Source organism: Mandrillus leucophaeus, unplaced genomic scaffold (assembly GCF_000951045.1).
Source record: "Mandrillus leucophaeus isolate KB7577 unplaced genomic scaffold, Mleu.le_1.0 Scaffold296, whole genome shotgun sequence".
NCBI lineage: Eukaryota > Metazoa > Chordata > Mammalia > Primates > Cercopithecidae > Mandrillus > Mandrillus leucophaeus.
In genome coordinates, this window is record NW_012103098.1 from 1808547 (window position 1) to 1822442 (window position 13896).

Here is a 13896-nt window from a genome sequence, read left to right on the forward strand (position 1 = left end):
CCCGGCTAGTTTTTTGTATTTTTTAGTAGAGACGAGGTTTCACCGTGTTAGCCAGGATGGTCTCGATCTTCTGACCTCGTGATCCACCCGTCTCGGCCTCCCAAAGTGCTGGGATTACAGGCTTGAGCCACCGCGCCCGGCTAAATAATAGTTATAAAAATGATTTTTTGATTTATTTAAAATCTCTTGTGCTAGCACTTCTATTTCCTATATTCTATAGCACCCTCTTAATGTGCCTTTTAATTTAATTATGTATTCTTTTATGTGTCACTTTAATCATCAAGCATAACTAAGCTCACTAACTTTGTTTCTATAAAAAAATGTCATGTTATTTCAATGCAATGAGATGTAAGCAATGAAAATGTAGTAACAAGATAACTGGTCTAGGAGTGAGAAGACACAAGTTTGTTTTTTGGGTTTGTTTGTTTTGAGACAGAGTTTCGCTCTTGTTGCCCAGGCTGGAGTGCAGTGGTGCAATCTCGATTCACTGCAGCCTCTGCCTCCCAGGTTCAAGCAATTCTCCTGTCTCTGCTTCCCGAGTAGCTGGGATTACAGGCACGTGCCACCATGCCCGGCTAATTTTGTATTTTTAGTAGAGACGGAGTTTCACCGTGTTGGCTAGCTGGTCTCGAACTCCGGACCTCAGGTGATTTGCCCATCTTGGCCTCCCAAAGTGCTGGGATTATAGGCGTGAGCCACCACGCCTGGCCTGACCCAAGTTTTACTTATAGCTCTGAGACTGACTTTTTTCTCTCGTTTGTTAATAAGTTACTTAGTCTCTCCGTTAACCCGTATTCCCATCCATAAAAATGCAAAATGAAACTTCCAATTAAACTGAGTAGCATAGACCTCTCTCTGCCTGCCACTTACAACTATAAAACTTGGAAATGACACAACAGACAATCTAGAGAACTGTGAAAGGTAGAAGGAGGACGATCTGGTCAGGAACCCAGAACTGGCGGAACAGCAGCAGCAAAGTGTCTTACAAACCCCTACCCAACATAAGAAGGGGACCTGGGCCTGGTGTTTCTTAACCTTCAACCTAGCGACAGAAGGTGGCCCAGGTAGGCTCATTCCTCTCCTAGACTGAACGAGAGTCCTGCCGGCAATACTAGGCCAGCCCAGCAAAACTGGCAAGGATTGGAAGCCCCACTAATGATAATTGGCCACCAGGGGACTTCTGTATCTCCCTTCCATGAAGGCAGTGGAGCAGGAAGAGCAAAGAGGATCTCATTACAACCAGCTTGGAATGGACAGCAGTCTTCTATGACTTCTGTGGTTTCATTTATATAATGTAATACTCTTGAAATTACAACGTTGTAGAAATAGAGAACAGGTTCCTATTTGCCAAGAGTCAGGGACAGGAGAGGGGCCAGAGCAAGGTGGATGTGGGCTCTAAAAGGGCACCAGGGATCCTGGTGGCCATGGAAATTTCTGTATCTGGACTGATGTCAGTATCCTGGCTGTGACAGTATACACATAGTTTTGTAAAATGTTACCATTGGAGGAAACAATTGAGATCTGTCTGTTCTTTACAATTGCATGTGAAAGTACAATTATTTCAAAATAAAAAGTTGTAATGTTTCTTTAAAAAAGGCATAATGATACCTGCCATTTCTGTGCTAGGGAATCATTGTAAGTATTTAAGGAGGTGCAAAGTGTGCTGAGCTGTGAGTGTCATCATATGGGCACACATGGTAGCAATGGGTCTTATCCATCCATGTGTCTGTTTCAGCATGTATGTTCAGTATTTCTACTCTACCTTATCCAAAGAGCATTTATAGTAGCTTTTATATATTATAATCTTTAATAAAGTTCATTTATCTTGCAGTAAATTTTTTTAGGGCTTTCTTTGAACTGAGCACCATATTGGAAATAAAAAGAATGGGATAAGAAGTGCCATAGACTGAGCTCAGTCCATTTCACATGTAAACAGTCAGTCATAGGATGGATATAGAGCTGGCATTTGTTTTGAAAGCTTTTTATTGTAACAATTTTAATATCTTTTTTTTTTTTTTTTTTTTTTTTTTTTTAAGTTATGGAGTCTCACTCTTGCCCAGGCTGGAGTACAGTGGCATGATCTCGGCTCACTGCAACCTCTGCCTCCCAGGCCCAAGCGATTCTCCTGCCTCAGTCTCCCGAGTAGCTGGGATTACAGGCACGCCACCACAGCCGGCTAATTTTTGTATTTTTAGTAGAAATGGGTTTCATCATGTTGGCCAGGCTGGTCTTGAACTCCTGATCTCAAGTGATCCGCCCACCTCGGCCTCCCAAAGTATTGGGATTACAGGTGTGAACCACTGTGCCTGGCAACAATTTTAATATCAATTTAGAATGCATCTTAGAATCAATATGATTCTTAGTTTAATTGGAAGCCTGTTTCTTCAAAGCTTGATAGTACATAACTAATGGTTGTATCTTACATTTTGTAACGTCTTAGGTTCACTGAGATCTGGTGATAATGTCTAAAACTATTTTGTGTAATTTTTATCTGAATGTTTTACCTGTCCTGATTTTATTAAACAGCATTTAGGGAGGAAATACTTGTTTTCTTTAGATTGACTATTAACAATTTGAGGGTCTGACGGTACATTTAGTGACATTCCATGTTGATAATATATTATTTACATATACCCAAATATTGAAACCTCATTTCCTCTTATCTTTTTTTCCCTTTGTTTTTCAAGTGTCGATATATAGTATCTGGTTTTATGACAAGAATGACTGTCACCGCATAGCAAAACTCATGGCTGAGTAAGTATATTACTCCATAAATTTAACTGATGGTATGTGAGAAATGAAGAATAATCCCCTTCCACTTCTCTTTGTAAGTCTACCAACTCATGTATTTCCCCAATTTCTTTTTACTGCCAAAAACTTGGAAAAGGCCAAAAAGCTTTAAAATATATATAATTATTATCTTACTCCTCCCAGTGTGCATTTCAGTTTCCTTCCAGTCTTCTTTATGTATATTTTAAGTAGATATGTGTGATTGTTTTTTACAAAAATAGGATCATACTGTGTATACTGCTTTTCATATGAACAGCATTTTTCCAAGGCATTAGATCTTTCTCTGTGGTATTTGTGACAGCTGCATTGTATCCAGCTGTATAGACAGATCATGATTTAACCAGAACCTTACTGTTGGACCTGTAGGTTAGGGCTGCCAAACTGCCTGGCTCCAGAGGATATCTGCATCAGGTGTACAGCCTAACCATATACAGTGGCTCTGATTTCGGTTCTGTCCGGATTTCCACTGTAACAAGTGATACCATATGTGATAGCCTGATAGACAGCTCTCACACACGTCTGTGTTTAGTTCTTTTAAGTGAACTTGTGTTTGACACAGACTCTAGGCTTAGCAGGCCCCAATCCACTCATGGGTTGTGTTCCAGAAGGTATTTTGTAACTCAGAACCTTGAAGTTTAGAAAATTATTTTCCTTGAGTTAATGTTCTAAAGGACAGTTCATTGTCCTCTCTCAGGCTAGCCTGTAGAAGCCAGCCCTTGTGTGACCTGTCCATATTGCTGGACTGCCATTCTGGATTCTGAAAGCCCACGACATGGGGCTGCAGGGGGCCGAGGGACTACAGAGCTCTGGGCAAAATACTATAATAGGTAGACAGTGTGTTCTGGTGCATTTCTGCTTTTTTTCAGTTTTTGCCTGAATCTTCTCAGAAATGTGGATCTCTCTCCCTGCTCCGCCATCCCCATCTGTCAAATTAAAATTCCCTTTGCTCTCTTGCAGTTTTCAATCTACATGTTTTAAAGAAAATAATCTTAAATTTTTTAGCAGTCTAATCTTATTTTATTTTTGTTTTATTTTACTTTATTTGGTTTTTTTTTAGACAGAGTCTCGCTTTGTCACGCAGGCTGGAGTGCAGTGGCGCAGTCACAGCTCAGTGCAGCCTCAAACTCCTGGGCTCAAGTGATCATTCTATCTCAGCCTCCCAAGTAGCTGGGACTACAGGCATGCACCACCACTATCAGCTAATTTTTTGGGATGTGGGTAGAGACAGGGTCTCACTATGTTGCCCAAACTGGTCTTAAAGTCCTAGGCTCAAGCAATCCTCCAAAGTACTGGGATTATAGGCATGAGCCACCATGCCAAGCTAACAGCCTAGTTTTAAACTCATGAAAGTATATATAAGTAATTAACCCAGAATCTCAGTTCAGGGTATATTTACATTGTAAAGAAGGCAAACATAGCTAAGGCCAGGTTATGATCTAAGACTACCAACATGTCCTGATCGGAAGTTATCAGCCCCGTGCTTTGTTGCCTGTTCTGGCTGTGAGCTTGCAGGGCAGGCCCATGTTTATTACTTTCGTACACCCCGAGGGCATCGTTCTGTATGAACTTGTAGTCACTTATACTTGAAAAAATGTTGGCTCCCTAGAACGACACTTTGTTTTTAGAACACTTTTGAAAAAGATAAAACTGTTTTTCGTTTTTTAATTTAATTTTTTTTTCTTTCGAGATGGGATGTTGCCATATTGCCCAGGCTAGTCTCAAACTCCTGGGCTTAAGGGATCCTCCTGCCTCAGCCTCCCAAGTAATTGAGACTGTAGGCACAAGCCACCATACCCAGCTAAAACCATTTTTCAACAAAGCCTTTATTTGATGATCACTCGTTTTAGCTTTGAAAGTGACAGCAAAGGCAGCTTACTTGTGGTTACTTAGAAGACACAGGGTTGGCTGGGTGCGGTGGCCCACGCCTAGCACTTTGGTAGGCTGAGGCGGGCGGATCACCTGAGGTCGGGAGTTCGAAACCAGCCTGACCAACATGGAGAAACCCCATCTCTACTAAAAACACAAAATTAGCCGGGTGTGGTGGTGCGTGCCTGTAATCCCAGCTACTCGGGAGGCTGAGGCAGGAGAATCACTTGAACCCAGGAGGTGGAGGTTGCGGTGAGCCAAGATCACACCATTGCACTCCAGCCTGGGCAACAAGAGTGAAACTTTGTCTCAAAAAAACAAAAACAGCAACAACAGCAGCAAAAGAAGACACAGCATTGTTGATTCATGGTTATCCAGAAATCCAGAATTTTTTCTAAACTTTGGAATATATTAACATATAAACACTTTCTCCTACAGAATGAGCATTTGGGCCCTGAGTGAAACGATCTGGTTCTTTTAGCTCTAACAACTATTGAAAGAAAACCATTTATCTATCAGGGCAAGTGTTACCCCTAATGCAAGATTTCAAATGGTAAATGAAGCTGAAGACTGAAGGCCTTTCTAAAAATATTTTATTGAACCCAGAAATAGGATGAGGAGTAGAAATGGGAAGCTGGAAGGGAAAAGAAGAGCATTGGGGCTTCTTTCACCAGAAATGTCCGAAAAGGGACAATTGCTTAAATTTTCAGCTTGTTTGACTAGAATCAGGTGTGTTATTAAAAGTGCTTTGAGCCTGGGCACAGTGGCTCGTGCCTGTAGTCCCAGCACTTTGGGAGGTCAAGGCAGGGAGGATTGCTTGAGGCCAGGAGTTTAAGACCATCCTGGCCTGAGAATAGCAAGACTCATCTCTGTTTAATAATTTAAAAAAAAAAGGAAGAAGAAAAGAAAGTGATTAGAGAGGCCAGGCGCAGTGGTATGTACTTGTCATTTCAGCTGTGATACTTATGAGGCTCAGGTGGGCAGATCACTTGGGCCCCAGGAGTTCAAGATCAACCTGGGCAACATAGTGAGATCCCATCTCAAAAAAAAAAAAAAATAGTGATTTGAGAATACCATGGTGAAACTGTTGATAATGAGTTTTAAGTGTGTGGCCTATTTATGGCTGAAGAGAATACTGTATGTTACCCTTAACTTTGTGATAAATGCCTTTCTGATCATTAAAACTAAAGAAGACTATCTGTCTTTGTTCTAAATCTGCCTGCATAAGCCTGTTTGTTACATGTTTTATTGTCATTTGCTACATATTTGACAACAAAATACTAGTACAGTTCTTGTTAGTATATTGTACATATAAATAAATGTGTCCATCAGTGCCCATTCTTTTAAATACAATTCTTCCCATCACTGTTTGACAGCCACAATATAATAAAGATCCTCCAAGTAAAAAACTGATTTACTCCAAACAATGTTTATAAAAATGAGAAACTATGTAGGAAAATGAGTGAACTTCTAGACCTATATCATCTAAATTTGGATATTCTCTGGTCAGTGGTGGCAGAGTTGAAAACCCACTAAACTTAGAAGACGTTGACTCTCCTAAAGAGGAAATCCAGTCTGCCAGAAACTCTTTTTTTTTTTTTAAGACAGAGACTTGCTCTGTCACCCAGGAGTGCAGTGGCGTGATCTCGGTTCACTGCAGCCTCCGCCCCACCGGGTTCAAGCAGTTCTCCTGCCTCAGCCTCCGGAGTAGCTGGGATTATGAGCGCCTGCCACCACGCCCAGCTAAGTTTTGTGTTTTTAGTAGAGATGGGGTTTCAACATCTTGGCCTGGCTGACCTTGAACTCCTGACCTCATGATCTACCCACCTCGGCCTCCCAAAGTGCTGGGATTACAGGCATGAGCCACCACACCCGGCCTCAGAAACTCTTTTTAACAATAAAATGTTGTTTGAATGTTTGGCCACATAGACTATGTAAACTTTGGAGAACTCATGGAAGTAAGCTTTATTCCTGATCTTACAGACATCTTAGGGATAGATTTTGGTGTTTGAAAGGAAAGGAGAACGGCATGGGTGCTATTCATAAAGTTTGGTTAGAAGAGGCCTTAGAGTCCAAGCCTCATTTATGTGAGAGTCCCTTCCATACCACCCCTGACGGCTTCTGCTTTCAGCAGTGGTGAGCTTTATGAAATTACCTGTTCTGGCTGGGCACAGTGGCTCACGCCTGTAATCCCAGCACTTTGGGAGGCTGAGGTGGTCAGATCACTTGAGATCAGGAGTTCAAGACCAGCCTGGTCAACATGGCGAAACCCTACCTTTACTAAAAACACAAAAATTAGCCGGGCATGGTAGTGCACACCTGTAATCCCAGCTACTAGGGAGGCTTTGGCATGAGAAAAGAAAAAAAATATTCTTCTTTTAAACCAAAATAATCACAGAATCACAGATCCTAGTCTGGGTCAGGGAAAAGTTAAATACTAGCATGGTCAAGTCAGGCAACATGTCAGGAGGTAGGTGGAAAACAGGCTGTGTGACAGATCCTTTATGAAGGTGGATTCGGGCTGATGTGACCTATATCTGAGCATTAAATAAACAGTTCATATTTGGTCTTATTCTCATATCCCATACCAGTCTTTCAGTCTACCATGAAATTCATGATTCTACATTTGTTTTAGAAGTAATAGTCTTATGAAGAGCTATAAAAATCTAGATGTAGAAACTATCTAGATAAGGTAACTAACCTTAAAGCCACATTTTCCAAACAGGAATTCTGCCTCAGAGGAAAATTCTATAATCAAATAAAATTTGAGAATATCTATAGGCCTGCCCTTCTTGGAGAATCACAATAAATTTTTGCATGCTTAAAAATCAACTGGCCAGGTGTGGTGGCTCATGTCTGTAATCCCAGCACTTTGGGAGGCTGAGATGGGAGGATTGCTTGAGGCCAGGAGTTTGAGACCAGCCTGGGCAACATGATGAGACCTTGTCTGTACAATAAAAAAATAAGTAAAACAAATAAATTCAGTGGGTGGGTTGTGGTAGTTCATGCCTTTAATCTCAGTATTTTGGGAGGCTGAGGCAGGAAGATCACTTGAGACTAGAAGTTTTGAGACCAGCCTGGGCAACATATCAAACCCCATCTCTACAAAAATAATAATAAAACTCAAAGATTCTGTTTTTTCTTTTTTTTTAAGTGGATTTAATATTGTTTAACCCAGTATTTTTAAATAAAAAAGCCATCTCTGTCCACCTTTTCCCCACACTGTAATGAGAGCTCCTGTGCAGGCTGGGTTTTTTGGTTTTTAAAACAGGGTTTCACTGTGTTGCCCAGGCTGATCTCAAACTCCTGGGCTCAAGTGATCTTCCTGCCTGGGCCTCGCAAAGTGCTAGGATAATAGGCATGAGCACTGTGCCTGGCCTAAATTAATCTTAGAAAAAAAAAAAGTTGCTTTATTAAAATTTATTATTCAAGCTTGAAAGCTTGAAGAAAAATATAGGAAATAATAAAATATGTATGTGCTTACCACCCAGCTTTCAGTTCCTAATATTTTGCTGTAATTGTTTCAGATCTTTCTATACAAGGGAGAAGGGGGTGTTCTTAAAAACTGAAAACCCACTTAGTGTGTGTTTTTTTTTGTTTGTTTGTTTGTTTGTTTTGGAATCAGGGTCTCCCTCTGTCACCCAGGCTGGAGTGCAGTGGCGTGATCTCAGCTCATCGCAACCTCTACCTCCCAGACTCAAGCAGTCCTCCCACTTCAGCCTCCCAAATAGCTGGGGCTACAGGCGTGTACCACTACGCCCAGCTAATTTTTGTATTTTTTTTGTAGAGACGGGGTTTTGCCAAGTTGCCCAGGCTAAGTTGGTGGTTTTTTAAAAGGGAGAATAAGGGAAACCTTTTATTTGCTTATAGTGTTGTCATTAACTTTTAAGGATTCACCAGGACCTCTATTTTCAAGAAATGACTTTGTCCTTACTAGCCTAGTGTCGATCCAAACTTTCCACAGAGGATTTGTTCAACTATGCGGCCTTCCTGTGTCTTGGTGGCATTGTCCATTTTCAGATTTACTTTAGCAATTAGTTTGATTTTGAAATACTTCAAGGGAAAAAGGGAGATACCTTAGTGGAGTTTTTAATGCATCTCTGCCAACTCTAGGAGGGAATTCTGTATTTTTATCCTTCTGAAGGGTAAATATTGGCACTGTTAATGAGACGGTGAAATGGTAAGTCATATATTCCTGAAATGAGGTAACTGAGGTTCTGTGTTATATATTGCAAGAATAATGTCATTGGCTGGGCGCAGTGGCTCATGACTATAATCCCAGCACTTGGGGAGGCCGAGGGCAGATCATGAGGTCAGGAGATCGAGACCATCCTGGCTAACACAGTGAAACCCTGTCTCTACTAAAAACCAAAAATTAGCCGGGCATGGTGGCGGGTACCTATAGTCCCAGCTACTTGGGAGGCTGAAGCAGGGGAATGGCGTGAAGCCAGGAGGCAGAGTTTGCAGTGAGCCAAGATTGCGCCATTGCGCTCCAGCCTGGGCAACAGTGCGAGACTCCATCTCAAAAAAATAAAAAGAATAATGTCATCATGTGACACTCTTAGTGTGTCCTTGGAAGATGAACACCAAAAGAAACCTTGGGTCAGATTTTGTTTTAAGAGGCCTTTCTAAAACCTTGTTCTTCTCCTCTAGTGTGGTAGAAGAGGAGACACGGCGATCCCAGCAAGCTGCGCGGGATAAACAGAGTCCCAGCCAAGCCAATGGCTGCAGCGACCACAGGCCCATCGACATCCTGGAGATGCTGAGCAGAGCCAAGGATGAGTATGAGAGGGTAAGGCTCTCTGGGTACTTGGGTGCTGACCAAGAAAGACCAAAAGGAGAGGAGGAGGTCTGCAGGAGACTATTTTACTAGGGAAGCTGGCCTCCAGGACCAGCAGAAATATAAGTTCAAAAAGAAAGCATGTTAGCATGCTCCTGTAACCAGTCCCAGCTACTTGGCAGGCTGAGGAAGGAAGATCACTTGACCCCAGGAGTCAGAGGCTGCAGTGAGCTGTGGTTGTGCCACTGCACTCCAGTCTGGGCAACAGTGAGACCCTGTGTCTCTTTTTAAAGGTGTGCCTTACAATTTTAAATCTAAAACATAAGGAAAGAACTCGCTTACCCCAGAGTACTTGTTCTTGGCAGGAAAATTTACAATGCTTTTTTCTACTCCTATAAGATTACTATGGGAGAAGATGGTCTTGGAGTGCAGAAGTTAGCTCGCAGCAGCTAGTTCTGGTAAAGCTTCGTGCCTCTTCTTTACCACTGCAGTTTCTGTTAGGATCCTCAGTGGTCCTAGGAATTTGTGTAGGCTTTGAAAAGTATTCTGATAGTTTGTACCACATAATACTAAAAAGTATGCTCATGGTCTGTAATTGGTGGTAGATGCACAACCTTCATTAAGCTTCATTCGGGTAAAATTTTACCCGAATGAGAGGCTTTTCTGAAATTCACTGTTTTCTTTCTCTTCTGTTTTGCATTTTAGTTTATAAATTAGCTGATAAAATTTTCTCCCAAAAGTTGAATAAAATGGCAGTTGTGGTACATTAGTTAATTTATTCAATACCTGCTTATGAACCATCTACTATGTGCAAGCAGTGGGCATTTCATGGTTACAAAACTCTCCTGGAATTTTACTTGGCACCTCAAAGCCCCCACGCTTCACTGGAGTGAGACAAGCTCTCTACTGCTGAACTTTCTTTTAGCGGAATTATACTGTCACCTTACTCTTCACTAAATATTGAATTAAGTGCTTTCCTTTCATGCCTGTTTCATCCTCACCAGAACTTCAAGGAACAAAATGTGAAAAAGCACTGTTTCCCATACACTTCTGCTATAATACTAGCTACTAAATTATTAATCGATGATCTTGAAAAAAGCTTCAAATTGGCAAAACGAGTTAAGGTACTGTTGAAAAGACAAAACTAGAGTGAGAGAGAATAGACCTAGTTGCCAGGAGTGGAAGGAGGGCATGACTGCAATAGGACAGCACAAGGGAATTTTTTTTGGATGATTGGAACTGTTTTGTATCCTCATTATGCCCATAGGAACAGAAATAGAACGGTACACACCTTAAAAATTAATTTCACCATATGTTAGCTTTTACTTAAAATTAAAATCAGGCCGGGAACAGTGAGTCACGCCCCCCATAATCCCAGCACTTTGGGAGGCCGAGGTGGATAGATCACAAGGTCAGGAGTTTGAGACTAGCCTGGCCAACATGGTGAAACCCTGTCTCTACTAAAAATAGGAAAAAAAAAAAAAAAAAAACAGCTGGGCGTGGTGGCTTACACCTGTAATCCCAGCTACTTGGGAGGCTGAGGCAGGAGAATTGCTTGAACCCAGGAGGCAGAGGTTGTAGCGAGCCAGGATCGCGCCATTGCAGTCCTGGGCAACAGAGCAAGACTCCGTCTCGGAGAAACAAATAAAGATTAAAAGAATGTATGATAAAGTAATACCATTATCTTTTTCTTTAAAAGGTGATAGAAATAATAGTTGTGGCCAACACTGTTGTCTCAAATTAGGTGCTCATTGTTCTAGAAATTGTATTGCATGTTATTTACATTGGAGTACAGAGCAAACATTTTGAGGTTGGTTTTTCTTCTTTTTAAAAAGTATCATTTCTGATAACTTCAAATACTGTTTTGTGAGCCAAATAATAGCAGTTTTTTTTCACATGATGTATTTTTTTCTTTTAACTTTTTAAAGAATCAGATGGGCGACTCAAATATCTCCAGCCCTGGGTTACAGCCAAGCACTCAGCTCTCCAATCTGGGAAGCACTGAGACTCTAGAAGAAACGCCCTCTGGGTCACAAGATAAGGTTTGTACAGCTAAAGCTCTAGCTTTGTCCTAAGTAACAAAGAGTAACGTTTAGTAAGGGTTCTAATGAGTGCAAGTTTGATTTTTCACTTGTGTGAAGGTTCATACGTGCAGCAACATAATGACATCCTCCTGGGTCATCATGATCCGAGTAACTGTGTTTCATCTGGATTTTGTAGTAGCCTGCTACCTGGTTTCCCATCTTTTGCCCCCTGGTTGCTTCTTACCTATTCTTGACCCAACAGCCAGAGTAATCCTTGTAAAACATAACTCAGATCGTGGCATTCCTCTGCTTAAAACACTCCAGCAGTGTCCGAGCTCACTCAAATAATAGCCAGGATCATGACAGTGGCCCACGAGGCCCTGCCTTATCTGGCCCCTCTACCCCAGGCCTCATCTGTCACTGTGCATTGCTCACCTGGCTCCAGTCCCATTGGCTCTCTTGCCTTTCCCCAAATGTGCCAGATATGTTCCTGCCTCGGGACAGGCCTTTGCACTTGTTGTTCCCTTGGTCTGTAATACTTTCCTCCCAGATAGGGCTTGCTCCCTTTCCTCCTTCAAGCCTCATGTGTCCTCCATAAGTCAGGCCTTCTCTGACTACCCTATTTAAAATAACCCTTGGCCAGGCGCAGTGGCTCACACCTGTAACACCAGCACTTTGGAAGGTTGAGGCAGGCAGATCACTTGAGCCCAGGAGTTTGAAACCAGCCTGGCCAATTGACAAAACTCTGTCTCTACTAAAAATACAAAAATTAGCTGGGTGTGGTGGCACATGCCTGTAATCCCAGCTACTCAGGAGGCTGTAGCACCAGAATGGCTTGAACCCAGGAGGCAGAAGTTGCAGTGAGCTTAGATTGTACCAGTGCCCTCCAGTCTGGGCAACAGAGTAAGACTCTGTCTGTCTCAAGGAAGAAAAAATAGTAATACCCCTTGGACAGGCACAGTGGCTCTCGTCTATAATCTCAGCACTTTGGGAGGTCAAGGCAGGAGGATCGCTTGAGCCCAGGAGTTAGAGACCAGTCTGGGCAGCATAGTGAGACCCCTTCTCTAGAAACAGATTTTAAAATTAGCCAGATGTGATGTCATGCATCTGTGGTCCCAGCTAATTGGGAGGCTGAGGTAAGAGCCTCGCTTGAGCCCAGGAGGTTTGAGATTGCTGTGAGCCTTCATCACACCACTGCACTCCAGCCTGGGTAGCAGAGCAAGGCCCTGTCTCAAAAATTTAATTTAACTTAATTTAATTTGATTTAAAAATAAAATAAAACCGCCGGGCACAGTGGCTCACGCCTGTAATTCCAGCACTTCAGGAGGCCAAGGCAGGCGGATCACCTGAGGTCAGGACTTCGAGACCAGCCTGGCCAACATGGCGAAACCCCATCTCTACTAAAAATACAAAATTAGCCTGTGGTAACAGACACCAGTAATCGCAGCTATTCAGGAGGCTGAGGTAGGAGAATCGCTTGAACCTGGGAGCTGGAGGTTGCAGTGAGCTGTGATTGTGCTACTGCACTCCAGCCTAGGCGACAGAGCGAGACTCCAGCTCAAAATAAATAAGTAAATAAATAAAATAAAACAACCCTCCCTCACCTCTATCCTCTTGCTGTACTTTATTTTCTCACTAAGGTTTCTAACCAGCTAACGTGGTTTCTGTTTTTGTTTTTTGTCTGTCTCTTGCCCACCAAAATATAAGCGCCATGTAAAGCAGTTTTGGTTTTTTATTTTGTTTTTAAGCTGTCTCTTAATAGGAAAGAAGGGCAGTTTTACGAGCCTTGTTCATTGCTGTGTCCTTTGCATATAGCACTGTAAATATTTGTTGAATTAATTCTCTTTATAACTGATAGTCTGATAAAAGAACAGATACCAAATAAAATCCATAGTTTTTTAAGTAGACTTTTTGTTTTGAGATAATTACAGATTTATATGCAGTTGTCAGAAATAATGCAGAAAGATCCTATGTACCCATTACCCATTTTCCCACTGATAACATTTTGCAAAATATAGTGTGATATCATAACCAGGTTATTGACACAATCCACACATCTTCTTCAGATTTCCCTTGTTATTTGTGTGTATATTCAGTTCTGTGTAATTTTATCTCGTGTATAGCTTTGTATATCCACTACCACAGTCAAGATGCTAAATATTTTCATCACCACAAGGATGTTTTATGTTGCCCTTTCATAAACACACTGACTTCCCTTTCATACCCTCTTCTGCCTCTGCCTCTGCCTCTACCTCTGCCTCCCCGATCCCACCATCATTTAGCCTTAGCAACTATTAATCTATTTTCCAGTTCTATAAAGTCATTTCAAGAATATTATATAGGCCGGGCTCAGTGGCTCACGCCTGTAATCCCAGCACTTTGGGAGGCCGAGGCGGGCGGATCACGAGGTCAGGAGATCGAGACCATCCTGGCTAA

At 42.0% G+C, this 13896-nt stretch overlaps 1 protein-coding gene across 5 annotated transcripts in view; it reads left to right on the top strand.

Annotated features, from left to right (window-relative positions):
* Nucleotides 1-13896, top strand: part of DCP1A (decapping mRNA 1A) — a 61805-nt gene that overhangs the window by 24986 nt on the left and 22923 nt on the right. For 3 of the 5 annotated variants that reach the window (XM_011986185.1, XM_011986183.1, XM_011986186.1), the window contains 3 exons: nucleotides 2688-2754; nucleotides 9310-9448; nucleotides 11365-11478. In XM_011986185.1, the coding sequence (XP_011841575.1) occupies nucleotides 2688-2754; nucleotides 9310-9448; nucleotides 11365-11478 (320 nt within the window). The remainder of the gene's footprint in view (nucleotides 1-2687; nucleotides 2755-9309; nucleotides 9449-11364; nucleotides 11479-13896) is intronic. The other 2 variants (XM_011986184.1, XM_011986187.1) reach the window with 1 other exon arrangement.